Below are 15,115 nucleotides of genomic sequence, written 5' to 3'. Positions count from 1 at the left end.
TTATCGCTTTAGGAAATAAAATAATTTTAAGTGCTAGGTACACGTACATGGCAAACGTGTAATACAGTACTGATATACATCTAACGTTTGGTTGTGGTTTTCATCAATTCCTGAAGAATCTCATACACTGCAACCTCTCTTGTGATACGAAGAATTGTTCACAGCAAGAGTCTATAAAATTTGGAAATCTCTTTCATGAAGATTTCTAGGAAGGCCAAAAAAAGTAAAATAAAATAATAAATTAAAAAACTGAAATAAAGTTCCGCTGCTGTCTTGTTTCTATTTGTCCCCACCCAACCCCGTCGACATAACCTCAATATCTGTATACACTGCTATCACGCATGCGTGACCTCAAAAGTGTGCAGGTTAAAAATGAGGCGATCGCCGAGTCAAACAATACTTTCAGATCTGTGATCCAGAAATGGGACAAGCCCAGTGAAAATCACCAAAGTCTTGGAACGCGAATGACGCGTTCGTTGTCGTGTTCGTACCCCTACCCCCAACCACTCCACCACTATTTTTCACACGTCAATGCTGTGGAGTGTGACGACACGCCACACCCTCTTGTTCACAAGTACCCGACTGCTTCTCGGGACCTGCGGTCGCGGGGTGCGCGAGGTTGAGGTTGTCCTGACGCGCGCGGCGAACTGGCGGCGCCCCTCGCGGTGTCGACGTTGGAGAGCGGCACGTCCGCTGTCTGACGTTCCTCTGACGCTGACGGCGGCTGCAGCCGGGGCAGGGGACGCGAGTGGGCCTTGGTCATCGCCAGGGAGGACACGGCGGCCGTGCCGGTGGCGAGGAAACCGAAGCCGAATCCCCAGGAGAGCTTGGCGCTGTCTGACAGCTCCTCTTTAACGCACAAAATGAAGACGATGTGTGCTGCCTGGCCAAAGAAACCTGAAAGCAATGAGACATTGGCCTCGTCAGAAGTCTCAAGTAGGTTAAGTGCTTGCCGCCATGTCACAAGTATGGTGTGCGAATATACAACAACAAATCTGAGGAGTGACAACAACTTTTTTTTTTTTCAACAGAATATTATTAAGAACAGTTAATGTATGTGGCTGTGTTTGTGTCGCTAAATTTTAACTAAACGATGGGCAAATCAGACAACACACAAGAAGATAAATATGGATGTGGGCAGTCTCTCTTGTCAGGAAGAAACTTCATGGTTCGTGTATTATGAGTCAGCAGTCCATTGGGAATATCAAATTCGTCATCTTGCATTTGATTATCGGCTAGTCGCTAGTGAGTGAGCAACTAACCGCTTGGTGTTACAGATGAAAGGCTCAAGGCCCTTGCATGCATGAAGGCACACACTTATCAGCAGACATCAAATGTGATTTACAAATTTATTCAACATCAATCAAATCTCTCTCTCTCTCACTCTCTCACTCTCTCACTCTCTCACACTCTCTCACACTCTCACTCACTCTCTCTCTCTCTCACACACATGTACACGTTTGAGTACAGTTGCGTGCCCTAGCTGCACTTGGGCCTTGGATGCTGATAAATATCTGTGATCGCTGTCGCATGGGGAAAAAAAAACTATGGTAGAACTCTCCAAACAGTTCTTGAAGCCCAAGACTAAAAGCGGAAAACAAGCTTTGCTGTGAAGAGAGATAAGCTCCTTCTTTCAAGCAGTGTCCTTAAGATGTCTGTCTGAGTCCTAGCACCATACTTCCCTGTCCACCTTTGATTTCATGTGTTGCTAACAATTTCGAAATTGTTCCAATTTTTAGTCTATTTATTTTTCTCTTTCTTTTGTTTCACTCTATCTCGATGTATCCCCACCTGATATCAGTCTGGACATCAGAGTACGTACCCAGAGGACGCACCTGATCGTGAGGCAGTTAGGGTAGATTACAAGTTTGTACTTGGGATCTATAAGTTGCTGTTGCTAAAGTACCCAGTGGGCCACCCCGACTGAGACGAACAATTAAGGTGCACACGAGATTCCATCGTTACCTGCGAGGAAACCCACGTCCTCGGTGACCTCGCTGTCTCTGTGGACCAGGCGCTGACACAAGACGGAGGACCACTGTCTGATGCGCCTGCGGGACATGAAGTTCTGCAGTGTCCCCGCCACCACGGCCATCGAGTGCAGCAGGAAGGCGCCCAGCATCAGAATCTTCACGCTGACCAGCCAGGCTGCAAAATGATCGGTGTCAAAGGGAGATACACAGTGAAACTTTTAAAGAATTGTTTTGTTTTCTTTTTTCTTGCTTAATTTCTCCACTGAGGAGGACTGAAAACTATTGATGAAGAAGTGGAATTCTTACCCCCAACTGGTCTCGTTTCAATGCTGTTCACGCTGTAGCACTGAGACAGCAGACACACCTGCCATAAGCCGAAACTGGCGGAGACGACTCTCTCCTCTTGTTGCTGCTTGTGCTGGAACTCTAGCCAGAAGGGCAGCAGGATGGCCACCAGGTGGACTGGAATTCCAGCCATCAGCGCCACCAGCGAGGCGCGGTAAAGGAAACTCCGGCTCCTCCATGTGCTCGCCTCGTCACTAGGGGTGGGCATGACGTCAGAGTTGTACGATGTGACGTAGAGCCGGTGTCAGAGTTGCTTTTCTTTGCGTCTGGTTGCACTATTCCGAAACTTAAAGATCCAGATGAGTAGTCATGAACAGGCAGCTATACCTCTCGGGTTTTCCTCTATTCTACTGTTCCTACACTGAGCGTATTTTTTCAGAACCTGTAAAACAGACAAACCTATTTTGAGACTTTCTGCTTAAAAATAAAATCACCCCGACTACATCATCTTGACTTGGTGTACACATTTGACTAAACGTGGTTCTCACCCCTGACCGTAGTATTAAAATTCCATCTGCTGTGAGCGCACGTGTATGCGTTCGTGTGTGGAGGGTGTGAATTTGTGAGTTTGGCGTGGATATTTTTTCTCCCCTTTTATCTTTTACTCAAACGCCCTTTTTAAATCATCCTATAAACAGGTCACTTGCTTATTACTTGTGCTAATACCCACATTACAAAATCATCTGAAATTGTGCAGCGAAAACAGGTGAATAAATGAATAAATAGCAGTGAATAAATAACACAAGAGCATAATTCATAGTTTACAACACTATTAATATTACAACAATAAAACACAGCATTCACTCCCTAACCTGAACCTAAAATCCTACATCTACAATCTAACACTTTACTTTAAGATGCTGAAGTCCTCCCTCGTGCTCACTCGATCTCAACGCACGTGACTGTCCTCGTTGACATTTTTGTCTCAGTGAAATGTTTAAGTCAAAAGAGAGCGAGCTACTGTTGATTTTGGAAGGAAAGTGCTTCCACCTCGAGGTGATTTCTCAAAGCAAGACACGTGTATCATCCGCTTGTATCTACCGTGCATTGGCGGTTGGGATATGTGCTAACGAACCCATCGATGAGTGTCCATTGGTCCACCCTGAAATGGTTAGAACCCCTACCCTGTGATACTGGTGTGACGTTGATCTTCACGCTACCATTTAATCTATGAAGGGCGCACATTCAAAAGTAAACACGGAACTGTCTTCAGCTATTCACATAAAAAGTAAATAAATTCACTTCTAACGCCATTAAAAAGTGAAATATGAACTGCACAGAAATGTGACTGGACCCACCCATACCTACCCAACACCACCACGCACACACACACAAAGAAAAAAAACTTGCTACGTTTGAGGCTGGGGAGGGGAAAATGTCATTTGACTTCACCTGTTTACCTGTGCACACACATGGTGTGCTGTGCAAGCATTTAACAAATTCCTGAGCATACTGAGCTTTAAATGGAAGATGCACTTGAGCATATTTGTACGGTAAACTTATACCTAAAATACTAAACTAAAAACGGTTGCTCCATACATATACACAGACTTACATCGCGCTGTTCAATCACACACTATAGTATATTATATATAATTATGTATATGAGAAGAGTGAGAAAGGGACAACGACGTGGAGAGGACCTGCGTGCAAGGTTCACTACTCCATAAACCAAACCTCCAAGACGCAGCAAGCGTGACAAACGACTCATCCCAGTCTATTTTCATCGTGCCCTGCATAATTTTCTTACTCGGGGTCAGCAAATAAAATGCAAAGCTTTGCCACATACATACCTCGCTGGGAGAACACTCCGAGTCCCACCGACAAGAACATAATAAAGCCAAGTGTCAAACCGTTTAACAGAATGATTACCTTAGTGTGCGTATAGCCAGCGGGATGATCATTCTTTACACTCACCCAACAACCGAAGCACGATCGACATCCTAGCAACGCAAAGTTAACACACTTCCTTTTGTGTACCCAGTCGAGCTTGGCAGCCCTGTATCAGGACTTAGGACCGTCGCACCACACCACAGGCCGACTACAGTGACACAGATATCACCTTGCCTGTTCTGCGCCTCAAGTTTGTGTGAATTCTTGAACTACCCCATGCACCTATATTTTTCAGCTAGCAAATAATGCATTTATTAACCCATCCCCACCCAGAAACCTCGAATATAAAGTTTATACCAGGGTTAGTGAACGCTCACAAAGTCTCTTACTCAACCCGGAATCAACCCGTAGACGCTAATGAAACTCAAGTATCGTGCTTGTAAAGCTAGTATAGATAAGGCTAGGTAACATATGATAGTGCTTTAACAATGTCGGTGCTGACACACTTATGGTGGATTGTACTGATATGTATTTATACAAGTTGATTCTTTTTGAACTTTTCGTGATAGGCATGAACAGATGATCGCGGTGAGTTTACCGAGTGCGAGAGTGTGTCAGTCGGAATTAAAAAGAAACTAGTCAGAACTTTACCTGAGCTCCTCAACTGTCCTCGGTCTTTATCCTCAGGGAGGTAGTGTCAACTAAGCTCACCAAGTGTAAGAAACAGAGTTGTCGATCGTAGGTGAGCGCGCGTGTCGCCGGCTGTGGGGCGCCCGGCAGTGCGGTGGTTAAAACTTGTCACCACTGCAGTCAGAGGCTCGCGGTTCAGATCTCGTCTCGGGACACTCTGTATGTGACCACATGTGCGCAGGGCGTGGTGTTGGTTGTTGTTTTTTTTTTAACATGTTCGCTGTTTTGAACTTTATATAACAGTCTTCTCATTTTGTTCGGTTAAAAAAAAAATCATGTTATTAACCGGATACATTGCTGAGATAATAGGGACGTTGCTAACGTTCAGTCATTATTTAGTACGAACACCTCACTGCTACTGGTGTTGAATGGTTTCTTCACATAATCTGCTACATTTTCTGTTGATTATAACAAAATTTTGGATCTTTGTTTGTGTGTTAATGAAGGTTATTCCACTGATAGGCATCTTTTTGTGCTTCTTGCTCCATGAATTTTCTAGACTACAATTGCAGGCATTGTAGTGCTCTCGTCAATGTTTCCTCTGTGCCAGGAAATGACGACTACATGGTCTGCTGTCAACCGTGTCACCACTAGGTTCATCATACCACGTGACTACAGCCTTTCTCCAACCTCGACTGCTGATCCTTGATGTTGTGGTGTAGCGTCATGTGCATTTTGTTTGTTGCAATTTTTATCTATGTAGGTATGTTACATTCATTTTAGGTGTACATGTGTACCGACAAATCCTGACACGTCCTCAAGCACACAATCACACAAACACACACTAACAATCAAGAAATTTTATGAATAAAAAAGATTTAGCAAGAAACAGGTGGCGCCATCAATAAAACTTTACAAAAGGCAGTCTTTTGAAGAATCAATGAATACATTAAAATTGTTTGAAAAAAATTCCGATTTAGTTCTGAACACTGAAAAATCAAGTGCAATATGGCTGGGAAAGCAAAGCAAATTCATCAACTAATTACTTACCCCACTTACATTTGCAATAGAACCCAGAAAAATTCAAAATTCTTGATATTTGCTTTACTAATAATTTTAAAAAGCATGTATAAAATTAAATTATGATAGCAATTTAGCCGAAATTAGAACACTGTACAAGATTTGGCTAAAAAGACAGTTAACTCCATTAGGAGAGTAGCCATGAATAAGGTTGAAGTGGGAGGAAACATGAGATTTCATCAGTATTTCGCGCTCCGTGGCCAGTACTTCAACCGCATTAGGTACCTGGTGCCAGTGCACACAAGTTCCCCACCCGAGGTGGAAATCGCTCGATGTATTTGGCAGCGATGAAAGTGCACGTGATGCCCGAGGGTTGCAGGCGGTGTAAAGGCATCGTAGTGTGCAACATCAGCTGCGCCGTCTCGTGTTCAAGATGTTCATGAATTTGAACCTGGATCAACCAATCGACGTCACCACAGGATTGTGATCCTTCGTGTAGTCTATGTCCTGTACGTACTCTGGGCTCAAGAACAGGTCATCAATGTAGGCGACCCTCTCTGACACTGATGAAGGCACAAATAGCAAATGACAGGTTGTCATATCCATCGGTTCATCTTTATGATTGGATGTCAGCTTCACTTTCTGCCGAGCTTGCTCTGCTCCACTTTGACCTCGTGACCCTGGGTTTTAACTGCTGCAGCTCTAGTGTGATGTTGGGGAACTGTTTACTTTCTCATCGAACGCAAAAAACTAAGTGTTCCTCTGTCTCAGAGGCAAAACCACCGTCACCTTTAGCACCAATGGAAGGAGTTGGGTCACCTTGTTTGCCTGCAACATGTCGTGCGAGGCATTGTTCGCTTGTGGCAGCTCGAGGTCATGTGACAGCAGCGGTGACTGACCCTACCGGCGTTCCTGCCCATGGTGGTCACATCCGCGGCCAGGCTCAAAAGTTTGAACAAGTCGTCTTGCTGCGGCTGTTGCTGGACCTACACTTGCCAGTCTTTGGGCAGCTGTGGCTGAACCTGCTAGTTAAATGAATCACTTAAAACAAGAACCTGGTGCACAATAGCAGGCATACCCACCATTTACATAAGCAAGCTTGCGAAGTACTAAAGTTCCGTAAAACTGAAATAAATGAACCACAGTCCGTGACAAAATGACTTGGTCATAGGTTAGTACAGCACGGGTTATCCAAAGTAACCGTTACCACACCACATACAATCCACGAGGCGGAAACCATAAGTTCACTAATTAGCTCCAGGACTAAAGAAACGAAAACGTTCACCTAACTTTAAAATGTTCAAAAGGTGAATAGGGACCAGACCGTCCCCTCCGCTTCTACCTCACTAAAAAGATAAAAAGTCTTACTGTGTTTACATCACGATAGTTACGCTGTTCTTAGTATGTGTCCGCGCCTGGCTTCGAATGGGTAGACGACACCGACACTCACTCGTCCGAACTGCTACGGTCCCTCTCCTCAGTTTGTAGGTGGGTGGCCGTTCCATGGTGTGTCTCTGGGGCTGACGTGCATCGGTTGTTGGTCACCTGTTGCCTGCCTTGCAGTCTTGTACCTCGCATCAGTCTCAGCTCCATTTAGTCCGGCGCCTCGCTCGGCTTCTGTCCGATGGTCCTGTGCCTTGCACAAGTCCTCAGCTTCGAACACATGCTACGTTTCAGCACACAAGCAGCAAGCGATTTCCCGATGGGTCTGTTTTAACAGCTTCCATCCATAAAGCAGCAACAGCAGCAGCTCCCACAGCAGCTACAGCTCCCACAGCAACAGCAGCAGCAACAACAACACTCTGGCTGTTTACGGTCGGGCTTTAATACCCACCCCTGTCCACCTAGACAAAGGGTGAGCACAGCTCGAGCAGCACGCGAGGCACGAAAAATCCGAAACTCGCGATTTCCACACTTTTCATGCGGCAGAGGGGTAAGAACAAAGGGGAAGCTCTACTCCCATCACCCCCACCTCTACGTCCTGACCTTTACAGACATAATTTATGAACATGAAGCAATTATCATATTTTTGAAGAAAATTGCTTTAGATGATCCAAAGCCTGATAAAAAGAAAGTAAAAAATATATTGTATTTGCATGGGACTTACCTATCTCTCCAGCATCCAACAACGTCGTATATGGAAGTATATGAGCAAGACGACTTCCACCAAGATATCAAAATTACAAACTAAATATACAGTTTACAGTTGTTTATGCCCCAATGTGTTGCCCTGAGTTGTGGGAATTTGGTTTTGTACATTTACGTTTTTCAAAAATGGCTGCTTTGAGAAAATGAAAGAAACAAATTTCCACTCATTTTTATCAAATGGGGGGACGGTGACTATATTACCCCCCGAAAAAAATATGGGTGGCATTACTTTTTACTTGGATTTGCGCTTATGTGTGTTTTTTTCTCTCATCACCACCAAGCCAAAGTTTGGCCCGCGTGCTTTTATATCATGTCCAGTGTGGTTCTCGGGCGAGAAAAGGTTGGGCACCACTGTACTAAAGTATATGTCACAGGACATATGTGTCACATTTGTAAGAGTTTCAATATATATGGTTATTGATATATATACTTCTAAGAGTTTCAATATATAATTATTGATATATATACAATTACCAAGATTCTTAAAACTGGAATAAAAACTGATAAAATTTTGGATAAAATATGGTCACATTTGCAGTTTATGTCACTTATTTCATAAAATGTATGAATGTACACAGGTCTAGGTTTCTTAAAGCCTGCACTCATTTCCATTTCTTCTGTGATGGTGGAAACTCTTCATCAACGTTACAGTCGAATATGCCACCTCTTTTTGACGAGCTGTTACTACTGCAGGTACTAGCTGTTGTAGATATATTTTGTTCCACAAGCTGGATGTTGTCGCATAAATCTTCTCCATCAAAGCTGTCTTCAGAAATTGTAATGTAATCTTGTTCTGGGCTGAAATACAAAAAACACAAAAAATAAATAGTGAATTAAAATGATGTTTCAGTGCCATCTATGAAAGCACCAAAATACTGGTCCACCTAATGTTCAACTCCTAAACTTTCCTTTGGGAAATTTCAATGGGTTTTGTTAGATTATATGGATGCTTCAATTAAAAAGGAGTACTGTTATCAGTGTGCATAATGCATACTATAATATTCAGTTAAACAGTAAAATTGGTGCATCATAAAAGCAGAAAGTTCTGCTCTGTTCTCTTAATATGAGCTAGGAATACAAAATCAGATAAAACGTTGCTTTTAGTGTATTGCTATTTTTAAAATAAAGTGAAACTTTCTTAGTTTTACCCTTGAGAATTGTCTCTCCCAGATTGCAGTTCAAGAGAAGATGCAGAAAACGTTTCCTGAATTGAGGGAGACCCTTGCCCTTGTGTGCAAGGAACATGAAACTCTTCATCATCAAATCCAAGCTAGCATCATCACTAAACGTATTCTCTCCTTGCTGAGACTGCATTTCTTTATCCTCCAGTTTATTCTTGTTCTGATCTTGGTTTTTTAAATGATCCTGAAAAAAATCATTTCCAGAAAACAGATTTTTGTATGTGGGACAGTTTTGGGCTTCTTAAAAGCTCAATGTCTTATATCCTAGTGGCCATAGGTGGATACCCTATACACTATAAATTACCCACTATACCCTATGAAATGCAGTGGGCTCACCATGTCTTAAGTATAGCACGTTATCTGGAGCTTAGTCCTGTCTTTCCACTATCATTTAGCTTCCATAAATCTCTTTACAATTCTTCAAAGTAATATTACTTTGTTTATTCTTTCTGGTAAGATGATTTTTATTCTTATGCAGCCAGTTTCAGTGCTTTGATTTGGAAAGTGATTTAAATGTTATACTGCCGAGATAACTGACACTGTCTCTGCTCCTCTACATAGCTCTGGAAAAAGGCAGTGATTACTTATGAGCTTATATCTGGTGTCATTTGTATAAATATTTTTTTTCCTTCTTGACCTCAACTCTTTAAATGTTAATAACATGACTACCTACTCCTAATGTGATTTTTCAATCTCATACATGCAGCTTTATTTGTTGAGGTTAATTGTGAGTTCAGACTGTGAAAGTCTGAAAATTATCATCTGAACAGCTCATCTATGTAAATGTGTGTGACGGAAAGGATCATCTGTGAATGATTTCTTATTCTTGTTATTTGTAAATATCTTCTTCACATTTCAGCAACAAGTACATTATCTAACAGAAACAACAAATTGAGAAACCTTTGTAAGGTCCCAGTTAATTACCCTCTGCATGTAATCTTGAACTAAACACAAACCTGGCTTTCCTTGAGCTGATTTTTGACAAGCTTTGAAATTGCTGTCTTGTCTTCTTTGTCAACAAAGTCCTTAACAGCTTCTCCTAGTCCATCTTCAGTAAGAACCTGCAGCTGGTTTGCCTACAACACATCAATTAACTTTTTCAACCAGTTTAATTGTGGTTCATATAATTTTAATAGTATAAGGAATCTTAATGATCTGGTAAAATTGTTGTATGCCAGAGATTTCAGAACAGGTATCAATTAAAACTTTAAAAAACTTAAAGCATAGTAATTACTACATGAAATAGAAAATGTATGATTAACAATGTCTAAGTATCCAAAACTAATATAATAAAATGAATGTACACATACAAAGTAAAAATTTAAGTTATAATTTTGTAACATCAAGAGTAGAAAGACAGAGAAATTAACAACTAACTACTGACTTAATTATGGGTGCTTACAGGTCTGCTCTGCTGAAATAGGCCCGCACCATGTCTTCAACACGTGCTGTATCCAGGGAATCTCCTTCTGGTGTATGAATATCATAAATATTATTTATAGCATTTAATTTTTTTTTGATAAAAAGAAATATGTTAAAAAAAATTAAGTTTCAAAACCTGAAAAAAATACTTGCGAGGACTGATGACTTAAATCAGTGATTTAGGTGTTAAATGAAAAATTTATGTGATCTCTTTTATAATATATACTTTTACTATATATCAGACCACTTAAGAAGCAAATTTAATCCAAGTGAATAATGGATGCCTTTTAAACTTTACCAGCATCTTTTTTGGAACATCCACCAGTTTTCTCTTGAGTAAAATGTATTATCCGGTCTGGATTGGCAACTTTTTTCATGAAGTTCCGACCAAATCTGTTTTGTCATACACATTTATGCAGCCAGTTTGATATGTCAATATTAGCATCAACGGCATAATTTTTGAAAATCACATCAGCAACAGCTTGGCCACTGTTGTTATTTTATAGTATTTAAAAAAGTCTATATGAATAACAATAATAAATTATAATTTACATAAATTAAAATGCTTGTAAAGCACATCTCCATTTGTAGATGCAAGCTCAATGCACTCCACCAAAAAAATTAAAATGAACAGACAGTCAACCATACAAGAAAAATAGGCATCAGAACACAAATGACAAGGTAATACTATGCAAATGACCTTATTACTAAGACTTAGTGAAATGATTTTGTTTTCAAAATCCTAAATGACAATACTGAGCCATTCCAGTGCAATGATGAATATTCATGGTAAAAGAGAAATGGATGTTAGTTAGCCTGACCTCAGACTATAATCTTTGATGGCAATTTGTGAGGTCATGATATTGATGTGAACAATTTTCCTCTCTTGCTGCACAAAATTAGGAAAACAGGTCATAGATCAGATTCCACATCATGACTAACAATAACTTTTCTATGTTAACATGCATGTAATATTCTAAACTCACTGTAAATGTTGAAAGTTTTAAATCCTGTGTAGTCAATCCTCAGCCTTATGAGTGGTTCTTTCGGCTGCTTTTTGTTTCCAGTGTGTTCCTTGTCTAGTAAGAAAGGGAAAACAAGGTGAACAATACTATTTTACAATATACTATTTTTTATTGATGTCTGTGAGTTCAAATGAGTTGTATCTTTGTGTACTTCTCTGTTCCATATTACCTCAAGCAATAATAAACAGTAACTATGACCTGTAACAATGAAAAATAAGGTAGGGTACACAAAGTGAATGTTAGCACCAAGAGAGTTAACAAGATGGCTGCATACAAGACGAAAGGGCAATTGGTGTTTTATGCCGAGCCAGCAACTAAGGCTATATCAGGGTTAGGGTTAAGCAGCCAGCTAAGCAGGTGGATATGCTAAGAAAGAAAGTGTGGCCAAGAAAAAATATGAACCCAAGACAGCCAGTCCTCACTGGATTGGTGCTAACCGTTGCACTAGCAGATGGCTGTATAAAATATAAATAAGTTTAATCTCTAGTTCAAGGGTATGTGTTGGAAGTATACATTCATTCATTGTCAGCAGTTTGTTGCTTAATGATTCATATCCCAATTTAATTAGGTGAAGCTTCAATTGAGGTAAATAAAATCACAAAAACTCTCTCGGAATCATACACACATGTGCTTGAATGTCAACATGTTAATCGATCTGTAGTCTTTTCATTCCCACCTGCTTTTGCTATCAGTTGTTCAACTTTCTTACGGCAGAATTCCTCTACATTTTCAACAGCATTTATGTCGTTTGGGTCAAGACTGGTCTTACTCAGCACAATGTCTTCCATATAGAACTGTCGTACTGTCTCCAGTTTGACTGGTTTTATTTCAAAAGCTCTACCTTCTACTTCAAGAAGCCCAATACATTTAGCTTTTGCCTCTCCTTTCTTCAGTGCAGTAGTAATGGAGCTGCCAGGCTGTGTGACACAGAAACCTCTAGGATTCCTTTCTGGTCTAACCTGCACTCATGTTCATGGCCCCAAAATACCAAGTTAAGAAACTCAGGCAAAACAATCTCAGGAATGTAATTAGTTTCCCTGTGCTTGGCTCTGTTTTGATGCAGCACAAACAAGTTGAACCAGTCATCTTTGTTTTCACTAGGTTTAGTCAACGTCACATTTCCTTTCAAGAACATTTGTCGAAGGCTCTCATCATGGAGAGATCCAAGTCCATACAATGCAAGTTTGGTGCTACCCTTCTGCAGAAGAAGTGGTGGTATCTGGATTTCTTCCAGAGATGTAGTTTTCCCAAAGTAGTTCAGAAGACCTGAAGAATGGAGGATATCTAGTGATCCCACACTGTGCGGTCCAGTTGGCTCATCATGGTTACCATGAATAGAAAAAACTGGGATTGAAATATGCAGATTTAGATCATTATAATTTACCACAGGAAATTCGCAATGCTTAAAGTTAACAGATTGGTCGCTGAGAAATTTAAACTGAATGGGCCTCTTCCCCATGCAGTACTTGCGTAACAGCGTTAAACATTGATGGATGATATGACATGAAGGTTTGTTTTCATGGAATAGGTCTCCCCCATCAGGACAAAGTCTACATTATGTTCTTGGGCTTTTTCCAGAATCTCTTCAAATGTGACAAGGGAGTCGTGGTTTCTGATTGGATCACGCTCTGCAAATCCAAGATGGACATCAGTGACAAGTAAAATCCTGAATGTGTTAGCTTCATCTTTGGTGGCTGCCATCTTATGGGTCACAGCTGCCTCCCACTTTTAGATCATCCAGTTACCTGTAAAAGACAGTTAAGAAACTAGATTCTTAACGACTTGATTATACTTTTTTCAATGCTTTTTAAAAATTGCTTTCAAGAGAAAACTTTCTACTTCCTGGTTAAAAAAAAGTGACCTTTTATGTGCAAATATGCTGAAACGTTAATAACAAAATCATAATGGTTGATAAAGAAGCAATGCAAGGCTGGAAACTTATAAAACATTTAATAACATATAAATACCAGCATCAACTTAATCCCAGCTCTGGTTGCATTGAGATCACCACATCTTAAATTATGACTGTCGCGCACATTTCATCTTCTGCGTTCGACAAGATGGAAGTGGCGGCCGGTGGGGGATCGGGGGAAGGGGGCGAAGTTGGATTTTAAATACTCAGTACCGTGAACACTGCAAATTCCACTGTCTGGTGTCTGTCGGCGGCGGATCCCCCGAGCTTAACGTCTAGATGAGGATGTTGGCGCACAAATGGCGGTTCAACGAAATCGAAAGTAGACTTCCTTATTTCGCGGGCTGATGGGTGGACTATAATTCCGAGTAAGCGCAATGATGCATTTTCATGGCAATTGCATATACAGCTGCATAGTAAGGTTGTTTTCATGAAAATAGGTCTTAATTGTCCTCTTCTGTCCAGAACAGAGAGGTTGATTCGTTAACTGTCAGCATGGAGTTTGCAACCCCCCAAAAGCCGATCGAGCATCTTCCTATACTGATACATAATATATACACTTTAAAACATAGCATTTGTGAATATACCTTCTCACACATAGACCCCACACACACATCTTTATCCTAAATCTCAAAGCCATATATGGAGAATCAATGCATCATAGAGAAAGATTTTCTCTTGTTGGGAGCTCCCACAAGCAATAAACTACAACAAAAATACAAATCGAGACACCAGGGCATGATTACACCTTCACGCCTGCACCCTGTTTGCCGCAGCGGGAGGGGGTCATTCCTTCCCATTAGGATTATTTCGAGTACGAGATATCGAAATACCTGTGCACCGTGTAGGTGCTCTGGTCCACATTCAAGTTGCTCATGTACCTCAAACTAGGTAGGCGACAGGTTCTAGCGGTGTATGAGCTAGGTATGTGTCGAGTAGGATGGAATTGGTTTGCATGTGTAGATAATATAAATAAATTCATTTTAAATTTACTTATGTGTGTGTCAGCACTTATACCTTGTCATCGTCGTAAGAAAGAAATAACAGCTGGTGCGACAGAGGTGTATAGTTTAGCCATGTAGTGAAAAACAGATCAGTCTGGCTACAGAAATTTATGGCGCCAATGTGCTTGTGGTTAGGAAGAAAAAACTGATTAGTCAGGCCACACTTGCTAATCTGTTTTTAAAAAATGCTAGCACACATGATAAGATCAAGCTTGACAGAGAGAGAGAGAGAACGCTGAACCACAGAGACTGAATGCTAAAATGCTCTCGATCAGGCTTCGATATACCAGCTTAAAGACAGGGCAGCTGACCCAAAAATTTATGTAACTTAGCAGTAATAGATGTCGATGTATTTTCCCAAAATGATATCAGTGTTTACACAACGCAGTAATTGGCTCACTTTGGCAAGGTTTACTATTTTGCACCTGTTCGACATATTCTCACTGCCAATGATCACTAATGAAGCATGTTAATTGGTGTTTCCTTCTACCAGGACCAGTTCTCTAGTTTTAAAATATTAAGCACCAAAATACTTTCTTTAAACCACGAATTTTCAAATTAACCAGAAGGAAATAGCTCGCCAGTGAGTCCTCGTCCTTGTCGACCAACCAGCATCATATAT

At 40.9% G+C, this 15,115-nt stretch overlaps 2 protein-coding genes across 2 annotated transcripts; both read right to left on the bottom strand.

Moving 5' to 3' along the window:
- Positions 1-488: 488 nt before the first annotated feature.
- Positions 489-2,585, bottom strand: LOC112571839. Its single transcript, XM_025251171.1, has 3 exons — positions 2,280-2,585; positions 1,966-2,148; positions 489-897 (listed from the first exon to the last, which is right to left on the bottom strand). The coding sequence occupies exons 1-3, from the start codon at positions 2,524-2,526 to the stop codon at positions 569-571; spliced, it is 759 nt and encodes a 252-aa protein (XP_025106956.1). The 5' UTR covers positions 2,527-2,585; the 3' UTR covers positions 489-568.
- An 8,114-nt stretch (positions 2,586-10,699) lies between these two features.
- On the bottom strand, positions 10,700-13,829 carry LOC112576743 (double-strand break repair protein MRE11-like). The gene is given in 6 exon segments (XM_025259423.1): positions 10,700-10,949; positions 11,542-11,631; positions 12,254-12,529; positions 12,532-13,116; positions 13,119-13,322; positions 13,703-13,829. Coding segments are annotated over 5 exon segments (1,221 nt in total). The 5' UTR covers positions 13,279-13,322; positions 13,703-13,829; the 3' UTR covers positions 10,700-10,839.
- Between the last annotated feature and the right edge of the window lie 1,286 nt (positions 13,830-15,115).

The sequence above is a fragment of the Pomacea canaliculata genome, linkage group LG1 (genome assembly GCF_003073045.1).
Source record: "Pomacea canaliculata isolate SZHN2017 linkage group LG1, ASM307304v1, whole genome shotgun sequence".
Lineage (NCBI taxonomy): Eukaryota > Metazoa > Mollusca > Gastropoda > Architaenioglossa > Ampullariidae > Pomacea > Pomacea canaliculata.
The sequence above is the reverse complement of the archived record's forward strand: the minus strand, read 5'-3'. Positions and strand labels throughout refer to the sequence as shown.

What these genes read in the sequence shown, in the direction of transcription:
- LOC112571839 (XM_025251171.1), bottom strand. Translation starts at nt 2,526, where the DNA reads ATGCCCACCCCTAGTGACGAGGCGAGCACATGGAGGAGCCGGAGTTTC. An exon ending in TGAAACGAGACCAGTTGGGG is followed by an intron (nt 2,149 to 2,279) that starts GTAAGAATTCCA and finishes ATCATTTTGCAG; the next exon opens with CCTGGCTGGTCAGCGTGAAG. An exon ending in GGACGTGGGTTTCCTCGCAG is followed by an intron (nt 898 to 1,965) that starts GTAACGATGGAA and finishes CATTGCTTTCAG; the next exon opens with GTTTCTTTGGCCAGGCAGCA.